Source organism: Maniola hyperantus, chromosome 19 (genome assembly GCF_902806685.2).
Source record: "Maniola hyperantus chromosome 19, iAphHyp1.2, whole genome shotgun sequence".
NCBI classification, from domain to species: domain Eukaryota; kingdom Metazoa; phylum Arthropoda; class Insecta; order Lepidoptera; family Nymphalidae; genus Maniola; species Maniola hyperantus.
In genome coordinates, this window is record NC_048554.1 from 1,745,093 (window position 1) to 1,761,088 (window position 15,996).

General features: G+C 41.2%; 1 protein-coding gene across 2 annotated transcripts in view; it reads right to left on the reverse strand.

The window, feature by feature from the left end:
* LOC117991265 (collagenase-like) overlaps positions 1 to 11,011 on the reverse strand; it is a 44,061-nt gene extending 33,050 nt beyond the window's left edge. The window contains exon 1 of one of the 2 annotated variants that reach the window (XM_069504928.1): positions 10,503 to 11,011. In XM_069504928.1, coding sequence (XP_069361029.1) covers positions 10,503 to 10,679 — 177 coding nt within the window. In that variant the 5' untranslated portion in view covers positions 10,680 to 11,011. The remainder of the gene's footprint in view (positions 1 to 10,502) is intronic. The other variant, XM_034978805.2, reaches the window with a different exon arrangement.
* Positions 11,012 to 15,996: the final 4,985 nt, after the last annotated feature.

Consider the following 15,996-nt stretch of genomic DNA (forward strand, 5'->3'; position numbering starts at 1 on the left):
ATGTCAAGTAGATACCTACAATACAATAGGTAGGTAAGTTTACCTAGTTACCTATAAAAAAATCTTTTTAGTAGGTAACTACTATATTTATTATCATACATTTCTACATATTTATTATCATACGAATTATAAAATGATGATGATGATTTCTAAAAAGAACAATACCACTTCACGTACCTAACCTATTACCTATAATACTTAAATGTATGATAATACCTACACTTTGAAAAACATTTTCTCATACGATTTATAAAATGACGCAAGTATTTCCAAAAAGAACAAATCTACTATAATAGGTGATATTAACGCGCGACACAAATCTATCACAACACAAAAATGTACCTAATCTACATTATTTTGCCTAATCTACATTACAATTATTCGCATTAAATATTTATCGACACTCAAGTTCACAAATAAATAAAACTGCATTCAAAATTTATTACGAAACAAACAAAATGATAAAAATACTAGCCGCATACTCGTATCATCACAGTCAACATGTAACAGGCCAATACGAAAATTCGATGTAATAATTATTCACCGTCGAATCGCGACGATATTTGTATTCAGCTGTACCTACCTAATATATTTTATTCTAATATCGTCGCTCGGTCGCGCCGCGCGCGGCGTATCAAAGATCGAACGCCTGAGTTATTTTTTAGGAAGGATTTTCTCAAATTTTCACTACTTATTATATATTGTATTCAATTTTGTTTTAATCTAAAAACGAATATCTTGAATACATTTATATATTTAATAAATTTATTAGGTACATTATTTTTTGACACCTCTAATTCGTGGACGCATTCAATGACGGGTGTATAATTTTGGTTCGAGAGTTACTGAAGTACGCGGAGAGCATTGCATGAATCTGGCATTCAATCGCGTACATTCAAAATCCTTTAATGTTTTATCGTTTTGTGTCTTTTTTGTACCTTAGTTTGCATTTATCATTAATCATCTAGTTAGTGTAAGTGGCACTGCTGTTCCAATTAGATATAAAATAAATAATAAATAAGACTGGTGACATAAATGTATAGTATAAAAAGGTGTTTTAATTTTTAACAGTAATTTGTCTTTGACTTTGTACCTAAGCATTTATTTAAAACTAGATGAAGCCCGCGACCTCGTCCGCGTGAATTTAGATTTTTTTAAATCCCGTGGGAACTCTTTAATTTTCCCGGATAAAAAGTAGCCCCGGGATGTAAGCTACCTCTGTACCAAATTTCATCAAAATTGGTTAAACTGTTTGGCCGTCAAAAGGAAGCAGACAGACACACTTTCAGATTTATAATTCTAGTATGGAGTATGTTTATTAAATATCGAAACAGTACCTACCTACCTAGAAACTAGTCATTAAGTATTTTCATGAAACTGTGCTAATCATATTAATGTTTCGTTTATTGATCGTGACATAGATTATTTATTCCAGGAATCTTCTTTGTAAAGTCAATCAATCAATCAGCCCATTTGTGTCCACTGCTGGACGTAGGCCTTCCCAAGAGCGTGCCACCACACACGGTCCTCCGCCTCATCCCCCCACTTCCCGCCGCCTTCTTGGACGTCAGTTCATAAAGTCAAAATCAAATAAATGCAACAGCCCTAACAGAACGCGCGATGAAAAAACTTTTCTCGTTCCAACAATCGTGATGCTCTAAATCTAAACGGCAGTTAAAGTCCAATTTAAACTCCCTCGCAAAAAGATGGTAACGGTTTATAGCTACATAATAATATTATTATTGTCGGTAAAAAATCTCAGTTCATAGTAGATGCGATCTAAGCATAATAATACAGTAAGTATGGGAAATATACTGCCTCTTGTAGTTTTTATAATTAAAAGGGCCAGGGCATCATATTATTGTAACGTTTTAATCATTAATGTTGGAACTTATATAAAAATGAATCGCTGAAGGTGTTGCTGATCGCAAATCTCGAGAACAGTTGAACTGATTTCGCCAGTTCTTTTTTCATAATATTCCTTGAAGTACGAATGGTTCTTACAGAGAGAAAAATTAAAAAAAAAACCTGAAAAAGAATCGACCGTTAGGCGGTACGAAGTTCGCCGGGGCAGCTAGTAAATTAATAAAGATTTATTTTTTGATGGATGTGGAGGCATTGAAGTGCATTGAAGGAACTACTAGCGTCCAGCGAACTGTCAGCGAACTGCAGCGCCGACGACACGGGTCGGCATTGCCGACCCGCGTCGTCGGCATGACAATAATCCGACCGACCAATGGCTTCAACCTACATATAGTTAACTAACTTATGCTCGCGACTTCTTCCGCGTGGACTACATAAATTTCAAACCCCTATTTCACCCCCTTAGGGGTTGAATATTCAAAAATTCTTTCTTAGCGGATGCCTACGTCGTAATAGCTATCTGCATGCCAAATTTCAGCCCGATCCGCCCAGTAGTTTGAGCTGTGCGTTGATAGATCTGTCAGTCAGTCAGTCACCTTTTCCTTTTATATATTACCTACAAGGCCACACCATCCGATGCGAGCTTGGATGTGAGTGGAATCAATAACCACGGGCGCTTTCATAACCAACGATAGCGGTATCTTTGCTGGGCGGCCATTTATTTTATTTATATCCCTTATCGCCTAAGTGCTGACGAGTATCGCTAATGCGTGATAAGGGCATCACAAGTGCCGATAGATAGTGATAGTGCTTTTTATTTGATGACAAGTTAGCCCTTGACTGCGATCTCACCTGGTGTCAAGATGATGCAGTCTAAGATGGAAGCAGGCTAAACGGAGTAAGTATGACAGACCCATCCTACTAATTAGAAATTCATCCCGCTACTGCGCACGGGCCTCCTCTCTGGGTTTAGGCCATAGTCCACCACGCTGGCCCAGTGCAGATTAGCAGGTTTCACATACCTTTGAGACAATTATGAAAGAACTCTCAGGCATGGTCACATACGACGTTTTCTTACTTAAAACGCACATAACTCAGAAAAGTTAAGAGATGTATGCGCGGATCGAGCGGCGAGCCCCCAACCTCGCCAATAAGAGGTCGTTTCATCATCATCAACAACCGATAGACGTCCACTGCTGGACACAGATAGGTCTCTTGTAGGGAGTTCCACACGCCACGGTCTTGCACCGCCTGAATTCAATTCAGCAGCTCCCTGCGACTCGTCTGATGTTGTTGTGGATGGTCTTCCAACACTGCGAATCAGATGGCATGGATCCGAGACATGGTCACTAACTAATGGGCCTCATAAGAAAGCTCACAGTCACTCAGGGGGCGATGGAGAGAGCTATGAGCTAGTCTTGGAGTTTTTTTACGTGATCAAATCAGAAATGAGGAGATCCGTAGGAGAACTAGAGTAACCGACATAGCTCAACGGGTTGCGAAGCTGAAGTGGCAATGGGCAGGGCAGATAGTTCGTAAAACCGATAGACGTTGGGGTCCCAAGGGGCTGGAATGGCGACCTCGCACCGGAAGACGCACTGTTGGAGGTCGTTTAGAAGTTATTAATTTCCAAATTGCCTTTGGGAATAGAGCCCTCACCACTGCGCCATGGAGGTCATCGTCGTCACTAATGCGTGATAACAGATAAGAGCATCATAGGCGCCGATGATAACGCGTGTGTAAAAGATAAACGACGGTTCAATTTCACTAAGCCTCTACACGGGCTCAAATTGATGGCACAAAAATTCTGAGTGGAATGACAAGTGACATTAGGATATAACATTATCTGTAATATAGTAGGTACGCGACATGTCGAGATGGCAATCGGAGTATGAGGCGGCAGGAGGACGCCCCGCCCCTACTCTAGTCTCTATGGCTGAGATCTATAGAGCGCACTTTGACTTTGTTCAGACTAAACGAGACGGATTTATGTGGGAGATATAGTTCTGTCTCGTTAGTCATAGTCAGAGTGCGCTCTATAGATCTCACCCTAAGACTGTTGCTTGTTTGTTTAGCATTTGTTTCACTAATCTCTACCACAGTTCACGACTACGTAGGTACGTAGTGGTAGTGGGAGAAAATATAAAATATTTGACGATTCAAAAGCACTTGTAAAAGTTTACTTGAATAAATTATATTATACTATAATTTTTATTCTTACCAAATTTCGTCAAATATAATATTAGTAGGTAGGTACTCACTTATGGACATTTAGATTATTGTGATTTATAAATTTTACAACTTTCCATGATTCAAGGTTAATAGATATATCCAACATACCTACCTAGCATGTGGAAAAATAAATCTTATAGCTGTGTTCATTAGATATAATAATATTAATTCCGAATATCGAATCAAATTAAACGAAAAAAATTAACTAATTAAAATACGCTTTACATTTTTACTGAATCGAATTTAATAGCCCTTTTAAAAGACGCCGTACAAAATAACCAGTTTGCTTTTATCGAATGTCTTTGAGGGTTGTCACTCTGTAGTTATGTTTCTCTTTTTTTTTCTCTTCTTTTTAGAAATTATGTTTGCCATCGTAATCATCCTTCCTTACTTATCTAAATATATAAAAGGAAAAGGTGACTGACTGACTGACTGACTGATCTATCAACGCACAGCTCAAACTACCTGATGGATCGGGCTGAAATTTGGCATGCAGATAGCTTTTATGAGGTAGGCATCCGCTAAGAAAGGATTTTTGAAAATTCAACCCCTAAGGGGGTGAAACATGGGTTTGAAATTTGTGTAGTCCACGCGGACGAAGTCGCGAGCATAAGCTAGTTTACTTATAATATTCTCTTGTGTCTGTCTGTCCGTCCGTCTGTCTGTCTGTTAGCTTTTCACGGCCCATCCGTTTAACCGATTTTGAGGAAATTTGATACGGATATAGCTTGCATCCCGAGGAAGGAAATAGGCTACTTTTTATCCCGGAAAATCAAAGAGTTCCCGAGGGTTTGTGTATGCCTGTGTATGTCACTCTCCAGGTCCCCCCGTATCCCATGCAAAAATCACGTCAATCCGTTGCACCGTTGCGACGTGATTGAAGGACAAACCAACAAACAAACACACTTTCGCATTTATAATAAGGGTACTGATAATAAGGGTAGGTACTGATATTTTGACGCCTGCCAGTAATGTCGAAGCTTCGACGTTTTGTTAATAGTACCCTAGCTGCTACTAGTGTACGTCTTACTATAATTTGAGTGTCAGCCCTGGAATTTGTGGACGAGCGGCGAACGATGGACGCGGCGCGCTTTGATCGCGTCATGCAGCCGGCCCGAGTCGCAATCACCGGCCTGATGAGACCAGTGACGGGGCGAAATATATCTAAGTATGGGGCAAAACCTCACTGCGAAACACTTTTATTACTACTGTCACACGAGTAGATCTACTATGTGCTACTGTCCAAGACCCTATTGTTTACGCAAATAAGTGCCTACTTACCTAATTAACTTTTTTTTTTTATTTTATTCAGATACAAGTTAGCCTTTGACTGCAATCTCACCTGATGGTAAGTGATGATGCAGTCTAAGATGATAGCGGGCTAACCTGGAAGGGGTATGGCAGTTTTTATTAGACCCATACCCCTTTGGTTTCTACACGGCATCGTACCGGAACGCTAAATCGCTTGGCGGCACGGCTTTGCCGGTAGGGTGGTAACTAGCCACGTCCGAAGCCTCCCACCAGACCAGACCAGAAATTTAGAAATTATAAAATTCCAAACCCCTGCCAGGAATCGAACCCGGGACCTCCCACTAATAAGACCACAGCGCTCACCACTGCGCCAGGGAGGTCGTCGAAGTCCTCTGTCGAAGTCGTCGAAGTCGAACTCTGAAAAGTTAACCCCTTCGCACACAGCGCGGCGTAGCGTAAGCGTATCGTAATCCTCGCGTAGTAGGTACGACGAGAGCAATACGAGCATGAATTTTTTAAAATAAGTCCGCATACGAAGAGGTGTTGCAGCGAACCGTAGGAGGCGTTTATTGTCATTACGATAGTCGTGGCGGAAAAACACAGGCGTAACAAGTTCTTTCAACTTTTCATAATTTAAAAAAAAACACCTGAATTTAAATTAATTTCAATTTCATATGACTTTTAACTTTCAATATGACTGGAAAAAATAATTGTCAAACTGGTTGAAGACTACCCTTGTCTGTATAATCATTCATTCATCGAATATTCAAGAAAAGATGTTACAGACAAAGCTTGGGCAGAAATATCGTTAAAAATGAACTGGACAGGTAAGAAAGTTGACAGACCGTATATATTTTAAAGAAGGTAAGATCCTCAACATCTGATTCCGTTGACGCCATGATTTTAACTGATATCCAAAACCATAGAGCAGAAACAAAGAGGAGATGTTGTATTAAGATTTCCCTATGAAATATCGAGTGACATTTTGCGGGGTGAGGGGTTGTGGAACGCCGCCCACTTCTCAATTTTCCATCTGCGGGTTAGTAGCAAAACTACTCGCTTAGCGACCTAACACCGATATATTGATGTCACTACATAGTTCAGCTATCTCACACTAGATGTCAATAATCTAGAACTATTTTAATAATTACGTATAAAATTACTTACAAATGAAATGTGATACCATTCATAGCATCAGAACGTCTGTCTGAATAACTTTGACACGATAAAACACAACACTTCATTCTTTTGTTCTTAAAAACGCGAAAACACACCGATAATACGAGTCTCAATATATGTGAACCTGACGAACGCAGACAGCATACTAACTAAGGCCCCGCCCACAGTGATGACGTCAGGACCTAGTTGAAAATCACAGTGCACAGTTGCTTAGGCCAACTCCTCTTTGTTTCTGCTCTATGTCCAAAACGATACGTCTACGCGACGATTCGTTTGTGCAACAAGGCAGGCCTCGTACGCATAGCGTCACCATTACGCTTACGACCCGTGTGCGAAGGGGCTTAGTTCAAACTCCCGACTATTCGGGAGGCGCGCGTGTTAACCACTAGACCATCACGGCTCTTTAGTACAATAAACACTACAAGTAGGTAATCTGGTATCGTGTTAAGACGTGTAAGTAATCAGAGCGGTGCATGTGGCGATGAGTCAATGGCGTCAAAAGGCAGCGCTCCTTTGTTGATTTCGCGATAGCTACGCGAGTAGGTACCTATATTATGCTAACAGCATACATACGAGGTTTTTGCGAAACGTGCAAACTACTGCTCCGCAAATCGCAATCATGATCAAACGCCGACATTGAAACAAGTACCGGTTACAGCATAGTGGACGTCGTCGGCCTTCTATCTAGGAGGTCGGGAGTTCGATCCCGGGCATGCACTTCGAACTTTGCGGAGTTAGGTATGTGCGTTTTAAACAATCAGTACCCTTATTATAAATGCGAAAGTGTTTGTTTGTTAGTTTGTCCTTTAATTACGTCGCAACGGTGCAACGGAATGATGTGATTTTTGTATGGGTATAGATAAAGACCTGGAGAGTGACATAGGCTACTTTTTATCCCGGAAAAACCAAGAGTTCCCACAAGACTTTTAAAAAACCACTATTGCCACGCGGACGAAGTCCCGGACGTCAGCTAGTATCTAGATAGAATACCTATTAAATTAGTGGTTCTAAGGATATTAGATTAGACTCAGTGGTTCTACTACATACATAGTAAAATGTCACATAGTATGAGTGACAGAGACGATGCCCTACGAAGCAGAGATCTCTTTCTGAAGTTCGATGTGCAATACGTGTAGTTTCTCAAACTCAGTGGTTCTACTACATACTAAAATCGTATCTAAACTGCAATTTTGTAGTTGGCTTGCATTCCAAATGCTGACCGTACAGCGTACTGTATTAACCTCAAAAGTGCACCGACGACGTATCGAGTCTTAATAGGAAGGAATGGCCAATTAAACTCTTATCTTAATCGTTAAAGTATCCGCGTTGCAACGATTTCCGTGCCCAATTTATGCAACAACAAAATCTCGTGTGAACCAGAGCAGTTCAGAGAGGGGCAATCCACGGCAGCTCGGTGCGGCGGTTGCTCTTTTCAAATGTTTAATCTCTATTATCTGTATATAAAAAACCGGTCAAGTGCGAGTCAGGCTCGCGCAATGAGGGTTCCGTACTACAGTCGTATTTTTTCACATTTTGGACGATAATTCATAAACTATGATGCATAAAAATAACTAAAAATCTGTTTTAGAATGTACAGGTGAAGACCTTTCATATGATATCCCACTTGATATAGTCACTCACTTCGAAAGTTGAAAATACTAATTATTAGTTCATGACCACAATTTAATTTTTTTTGTGTGATCTAACCCTAAATTCACGGTTTTCAGATTTTTCTCCAAATTTCAGCTATAAGATCTACCTACCTGCCAAATTTCATGATTCTAGGTCAACGGGAAGTACCCTGTAGGTTTCTTGACAGACAGACGGACAGACAGACAGACAGACATACAGACAACAAAGTGATCCTATAAGGGTTCCGTTTTTCCTTTTGAGGTACGGAACCCTAAAAATGAATCGCTGAATGTGTAAGCGCAAATCTCGAGAACAGCTGAACCGATTTCTCTAATTCTTTTTTATAATATTCCTTGAAGTACGAAGATGGTTCTTTCGGAGAGAAAATGATTCGTAATAATACTTAAAAGTCAAAATCATAAAGTTTAAGTGTTATTGGAGGGGTTCCGGGAAGGCAAAACAATTAAGTGACGTGTTAGGCGGTACGAAGTTCGCTGGGTCAGCTAGTTTACGATAATAATATTATGCTATAGTGTCATTGCAGATTACGGGTAACTAACTCTAAATATAAAGTTGTCTACCGTTTCGTAAATAGCAAGAGATTGTAAGTATCACAATGCTTGCATCCAAATCCAAAGTTACGCAATACAAAACAAAACAGATCTACAATTCGTTAAATCTATTCAACCATAAGCTCGTAAATCGACCCTTTAAGGTTCGTACGCACCTAAGCGGCGCGGCGCGGCGCTTCAGTCCGACTGCAGAACACGTCACCTCAGGCCGCTCGACGGTGCCTACCGCACTACAACTTCAGCACGCGGCACCTCGCGTCACTTGCGCGTCACTTTTATACCCGTTCGCGTACGAGCGCGAAGCGCCGTGCCGCGCCGCTGGGTATGTCGCACTAGCGTCACTGCACTGCGCGTCGCTTCGCTGCGCTTCAAAATATTCTCTCCAGCCGTGCCGCGCGGCAACGCGCGGTGAAGCGCTGTGCAGCGCCGCTCTAGTGCGATATGCGCCATACAAAATGATAGAAATGATATTTTGACGCTCTGTGCCGCGACGTGCAGCTCGCTGAAGCGCCGCGCCGCGCCGCTCAGGTGCGTACGAACCTTTACACAAAAACCATCCCCTTCATAACTAACACCCCTCAACGTTGAAAGCTCTGCGAACTCGAGCCGTGAGCCGCAGACAAGCTTTTAGGAGATAAAAACATTGTTCACCAATTTATTGCATTCCTTTATTCCTTGCGCCCTATTTTAAAGTTCCCATAACTTCGCGCACTTTTTGAACTTTCATAATATTGGTAGACTATGGCCAAACGGACCCGGGACGGCGATGGGTTGATCATGATGGTCATGATGATGATATGATTTATAAAAATCGAATAAAACTTAACTAATAGGTTACCTATGTTGAGTCGTCGTTCCTATAATAGCTACCTACTTACTATGTTCTAGTAAAGAATCTACCACGAGATAAGTAGTTAGAGATTACTTTCCAGCAACAACCGAGAATCGAACCCAGGATCTACCACTTACATGACCACAACGCGCACTTTGTGCCTCTGCGCCAGAGGGGTACTCAAATGATAATCATACTAAATAATCACATACTAAACTAATAATCATACTAAACTAATAACCATACAGATACTAAAGAGACTCTTGTCGGTGTACATGTGTAGAAACTAGAAAATAACGACAGAATAGTAGGTACTAGGTAGGAACGTATCAAGATAAGTTCATAATATGTTAGTAGGTCTTCTAAAGAATAGAAGAGTTTAATAAACCCAGTTTAGAGGCTATTACCACTACCTATCTATCTATACCTAGGTACCTATAATATAAAACGATTGCCGCGGCAGATATAAACAATACTGTTATCTTCAAGTAGCTCTATCTCTCAAATGGGTATTATAAATACAATACAGCTGTTATCTATTGAATAATAAACCATTTAAAAATATCCTTCCCGCAGCCTAATTATAGGCAGGTACTAGGTAGGTAGTTAATTAAAATAATAATACTTTGCCAAGACTTTGCCATTATGATGCAAGGGTAACCTAGGTATGAAAACGAGGCCGATAAGGCATGGGGCAATTAATTAAACTAAAATGTTTCTCAAAATGCCCCAACCCTAAAATGGGACTGAACTTTGTGGGAACAACGAAAAACTGTTTTGTAATTTTTAAAACGAAAGTTGAAAAGTTTGACTACCCTGGTAGATCACAATGAGTTAGCCCTTATTCTATTTCTATAACTTATGGAATACTATCTTGAAATTTGTGAAGATCTTATTGGAAGTTAAATAATAATTATTTAGGAAATAGAAAAATCTCTCACCGCTTCTTCAGCTTCCTTCTGATCTCTATGCCCAATCAAATTCGGCATAGCAGTCCAGTTGTACCCCAGATCCTGGCACTGGGACAGACTGATCCTCTCGCATTTCCCACTGTCTTCTTCCTGGCCAGCAGCGACCATCCAGACCAGGAGAAAAACACACAAAATCCTCCCCATCATAATGTCACAGTAACAAAACTTAATAAAACCGCGATATTTCCTCTCATTATCAAACTATTCAGTTATGAAAACACTGAACACTGTCGTAAAAAGTTTATAAATAAAAAGGTCGAAAGCTCTCGTCCGTCCTCGAACAATACACGCATCGGACTGATTCGAATTTCGAATTTTGTTTTCAGCGGCGCGGCCGGCGGTGTCTCAAAGGCAAAGGAATGGAACCGGTCGGCCGGTCAACCCAACCGGTGCGTTCTCTGCTTCTCTCGATAAAAGTCTGTACGCATGAACAGGGCATTATGGACAGGAAAAAAATAAAAAGATGCCTAATTCGTGCATCATGCATGGCTCAACGCAATCAGTGGGAGTAATTTTGTTATAAGCATCCGTGGGTGAGAAAATTCGAGACAATGATCAACATTAAATTAAGTTTTAGGCTTAAGTTGAGCCCATAACCGATGGTTTAATTTTGGGAAATTAAGGCAGTGGGATCTCATCCCAGCATTACTGCCTTAATTATTAAATATCAATCAATAGAGCTTAATTATTAATATCAGGAAAGCTCATCGTCAATGTAATTCCTTACAATACAAGTCTTTAGGCATAAATGCCCCTTGGAACCCCCCAAGCAACACTGAGGTAACTCTATCCCTTCTCTACCTAATCAAAAGTCTTGACGTGAATTGCGAAATCAAATCCCTTCGCAATGATCCCGGAAAAGTGCGAGAGAGATACCTAATGGCCTTTTATCGCTCGGTCTTTTATCTCCCAGGCATCCCAAGTAGAATACACAATTAGGCCCCTTCATTACATCACTCCAATAACACCTTTAGAATGTAAACAACGCAGTACAATTCCCACTCTATATTCATAGAGGTAAGACAAAAAATCGATCTACAATCTTTGTATCTTCGTCGGTGTTCGTGGCCAGTTTAATTTGGACTTGGGTTCGAAGGGTTTCTGTTTTATCTTGAAAGACTGAGAGGGTTCGAGTTACGTTGGGCCGTTGTATGAATAGATGTATTGTGAGAGCGGGACGGGGCGAATAAAGTCAAAGGCGCCGCCGCTGCGCGTACGCAGGCCGGACGAGAGCGGAATGCTTAATTAAGGACGCATGCGTGGACTGTAGGGTGTGGGTTTTGGTGCAATTCATAAGAAAGGTATAAAAAAGAAAAAAATATTTTGTAAATAGATTTCTCCAAATATGTAAAGGTGAGTAGAGAACAGTGCGTGTTGCCAGTGATGGCATAATATGGATCCGAGAGATGGTCGCTAACTATGGGCCTCACAAGAAAGCTCAGAGACACTCAGCGGGCGATGGAGAGAGCTTGGAGTTTCTCTACGTGATCAAATCAGAAATGAGGAGATCCGTAGGAGAACTAGAGTAACCGACATAGCTCAACGAGTTGCGAAGCTGAAGTGGCAATGGGTAGGGCACATAGGTCGTACAACCGATAGGGGCTCGGGTCCCAAGATGCTGGTATGGCGACCTCGCACCGGAAGACGCAGCTTTGGAAGACCCCCACTAGGTGGACGGACGACATCAGACGAGGTGCAGAAAGCCGCTGGATTCAGACGGCGCAAGACCGTGGCGTGTGGATGTCCCTACAAGAGATCTATGTCCAGCAGTGGTTGATGATGATGATGATGTTTATTTTGAACTGATAACATATTATATTATCTATTGTTACTTACTATCCCACTTTCACTTATCGCTCCGAACGATTACAAACTAAAACAATTTCGTAGTTAGAATATAGATGTTTTAAAGTGTCCTCGATAACTCCGATAAGATACGAGTATCAGATGAAAATTGTATCGCCATATCTGCATGAACAATCGTAAGAACTCATTGATAAGAATAGCGGCATCTTTTGGCGAATCGGAACAATGAAGACTACCTTTTTATACAATAGAATAAATCGCTAGAATAGAGTTATCAACATCATCATCAATCCATGGCTGGATCATCACTGAGCTTGAGAAGGGTCTGAAGTCCACCACACTGGCTACCTGTGGATAGGCAGTGTTAAGGGGTGATCAAATGTAGTGTACCTATGTATGTAACGAGCGAACACAAGGAATGCCGGTATAGGTACGGACAAACCTCATCAGGTTTTTGTGATACACCGGAATAGTCGTACCTATTCGTATTTTTACGGAATCCGTGATTTCGCGCATAAAAGCACAAACGCCCGAAGGATGCGAACAGGACCGTAGTAAATAGTATTTAAGGCGAGTCACCGAGGCTAACCGAAAAAACTGTTTGCTAGATCAAATGTTTTAGGTATCTACTATTAAATAATGGCCTTGCTAAAAATATACAATATACCTAAAGACATTGTCTAAAGAATGTGCTACTTTAATACACAATAGGAAGTACTTCACTCGATCAAATAAAATATTGAAATAAGCCGAAATAAAAGTCTAAAACGAATTATTTAATACTAAAATTTCTGACTTGGCAAATAATTTTTATATGGAAATATTTGTCTTTAAGTACTACAGAGAACCTGCTAAATTTTGGTTTTCAACAGGACTTCTATAATTTATTAAATTCAAATTTAACGTTTTTGAAATTTGAACGTTGCCAAGCGGTTTACTTCAAAGCCGCGCTGCCCGCCTCAGTGACTCGCCTTAATAAGCCTCCGCTGTCTATACTCTGCCCATCCATCTGTCTGTCAGCTGGCTGGATCTCGTGAACCGTAATAGGTAGAGTTGTCTCAGAATTGTGTCTTTCTATTGCTGCTACGCCATAATAACACACAATAAAGTTTTTAAAAAGGCCGCCATGAAAAAAATAATTAAAAAGTGCGGATGCGGTATGGTGCGCTGCGTTGCGCTACAGTGTGGTGCAGTGAGCCGCAGTGTGGCACGCTGCGGTGCGATGCGATGCGATGCACTGCGGTGCGTTGCGTTGTGGTACAATGCGGAGCGGTGCGGTGCGCTACAGTGCGGTGCAATGAGAAATGGTGCGGAGCATTGCAGTTCAGAGCGCAGCGGTGCGGTGCGGTGCGATGCGGTGCGATGAGGTGCGGTGCGATGTGGTGTGTGAATTTCCTCATTCGCCATATGGGCTTGTTCTTAGATTGGTCTCCGCTACACTTAGCGCAGTGTATACCAATACTTATTCTAAGGGCTTGTTCTTTCTGTATCGCCAAATCGCTTGCTCTTTATAATTGAGCCAAAACCAAGTACAGTCGGCCGAGAATCGTAATTAAAACGTCAGATATGGTGCGGGCAGCGGCCGGCGGCGCGATTGACGGCGCGCGGGCACATGCAAATGTGGATATGCAGGAAGTGCCCTCGGAAAAACAATTCCCCAAAGTGCCAACCGCAGCGGTATCACATACACGCGAATATTATTTTTATCTGATAAACATTATGTCAAGTTAGACATAAATTAGTGGACTTGTTTGGATAAAAATTCTTTTTAGAATATCTTAGCCCTTTTTAAAAAAAAATCATTATAGGCAAACGCTTGACCGCAATCACACCTGATGGAAAGTGATGATGCGGCCTAAGATGGGACGCGTTTACCTAGAAGATGCCTATTCACTCTTGTTTTAAAGATACCCGGGTTGTAGTTGGTAGGAAACACATATTGTGGAAGAGTATTCCAAACCTTAGCCATGCGTATGAGGAATGATGACGCAAAACGTTTCGTGCGTGTAGCTGGGATGTCGACGACATATGGAAACTCGCCCGACGTCTTGCGGTTCGGTGGTAAAATGGTGAAGGGGGGACAAGATCGAAAAGTTCCTGAGCACACTCTCCAAAGTATATCCTAAAAAACACTGATAAGCCGGCAACCTTGCGGCGGTGATCAAGACTTTGAAATTTCGCCAGTAACGGAGAGTCTTCTCCAATGAGTCTCCTAGCTCGACGATCAACGGCGTCCAGAGCCGCTAGTTGGTACTTAGCGGAGCCATCATAAAGGTGACTGCAGTACTCCATGCAGGACCTTACTTGTGCTTGATACAAAGTAATCAGTTGGCGCGGCGTGAAGTACTGCTTGACCTTGTTAAGGATGCCGAGTTTTTTTGCGGCGGTCTTGGCTTTTGCTTCGATGGATCTTCCGAAGTTGATGTTAGCCGAGACGTCGAGACCTATCTGAAAACAATAGTTATTATGAGAAACATTGAATTATAACATACTAGCGACCCGCCTCGGCTTCGCATGGGTGCAATGTAGATAATAATGTGATGTCAGTGAGGAGTGATTAATAATCCATACTTCCATATTAATATTACAAATGCGACAGTCAGTGCGGAGCGCGATCAGCGCGATCAGTGTGAACTTTTGAAAACCTAAATCAAAGTTGCAGTTGGCATCAACTAATACAGGTCAAAAGCGCGAGCGAAGCGAGTTATCTGAGTTTTTCAAACAAAATTGTACGACGTAAAAGTACCTATGTGAACGAGAACTGCTTTTTGAACACATTTACTTTTAAAACTTAAAATATGCTTTAGAGGTTTTATAATTTGACTTCTTATTAGTTTTAAACTTAAAACATTCTTTAAAATAAGTTTTTAGTAGGGCTTGGCGTGAACAGCCCAATGAACGGGTAAAAACACAATAGTTAATCTTAAATTAAAGAGAAATGTCTTGAAATATCCTTTTAAACGGGTCCATTTTAGGGTTATTACCGTGCCGTGGGGTTATTATGGCACAGTGGCGGTTAGCGGGAACACTCGCCATCAAAAAGACAATTCGGCACAATTACTGCGCGTCTGACGTGGCCCGGGGTCGTAGACACAATTAAGTGAATTTGCCAGCGGTTTGCAAAAACAAGGACGCTTTCTGGACTTGTAGGGTGACCACGCATATATATTTCATTTTTTTAAAGAATATTAGCCATGTTAAATGACTAATACTCCTATTTACCTCTCCAACTAAGCCTCAAGCTTGTGCTAGCTTCGTACGACAATAGTGCAACGGGCGGGGTTTGAACCGTCGACGTTTCGGTTTTCAGTCCACTCCCTTACCCGTTGAGCTATTGAGGCTCATTGCTAATTGGATTGGATAATGTAATATCAACTTGTCTTCTCTTTCCTTTTTAGAGTTCCGTACCTGAATAGGAAAAGAAGGAATTTTAGGATCTGTCTGTCCGTCGTGTCTGTCAAGAAAACCTATTGGGTACTCGTACTTCCCGTTGACCTAGAATCATGTTTAGTAGGTAGGTAGGTCTTATAGCAGACATCAGGGGGAAAATCTGAAAACCGTGAATTTGTGGTCACATCACAAAAAAAATTAAAATGTGTTTTGAACATAATATAATTAGTTTTTTCAATGTTCAAAGTGAGATAACTATACCAAGTAT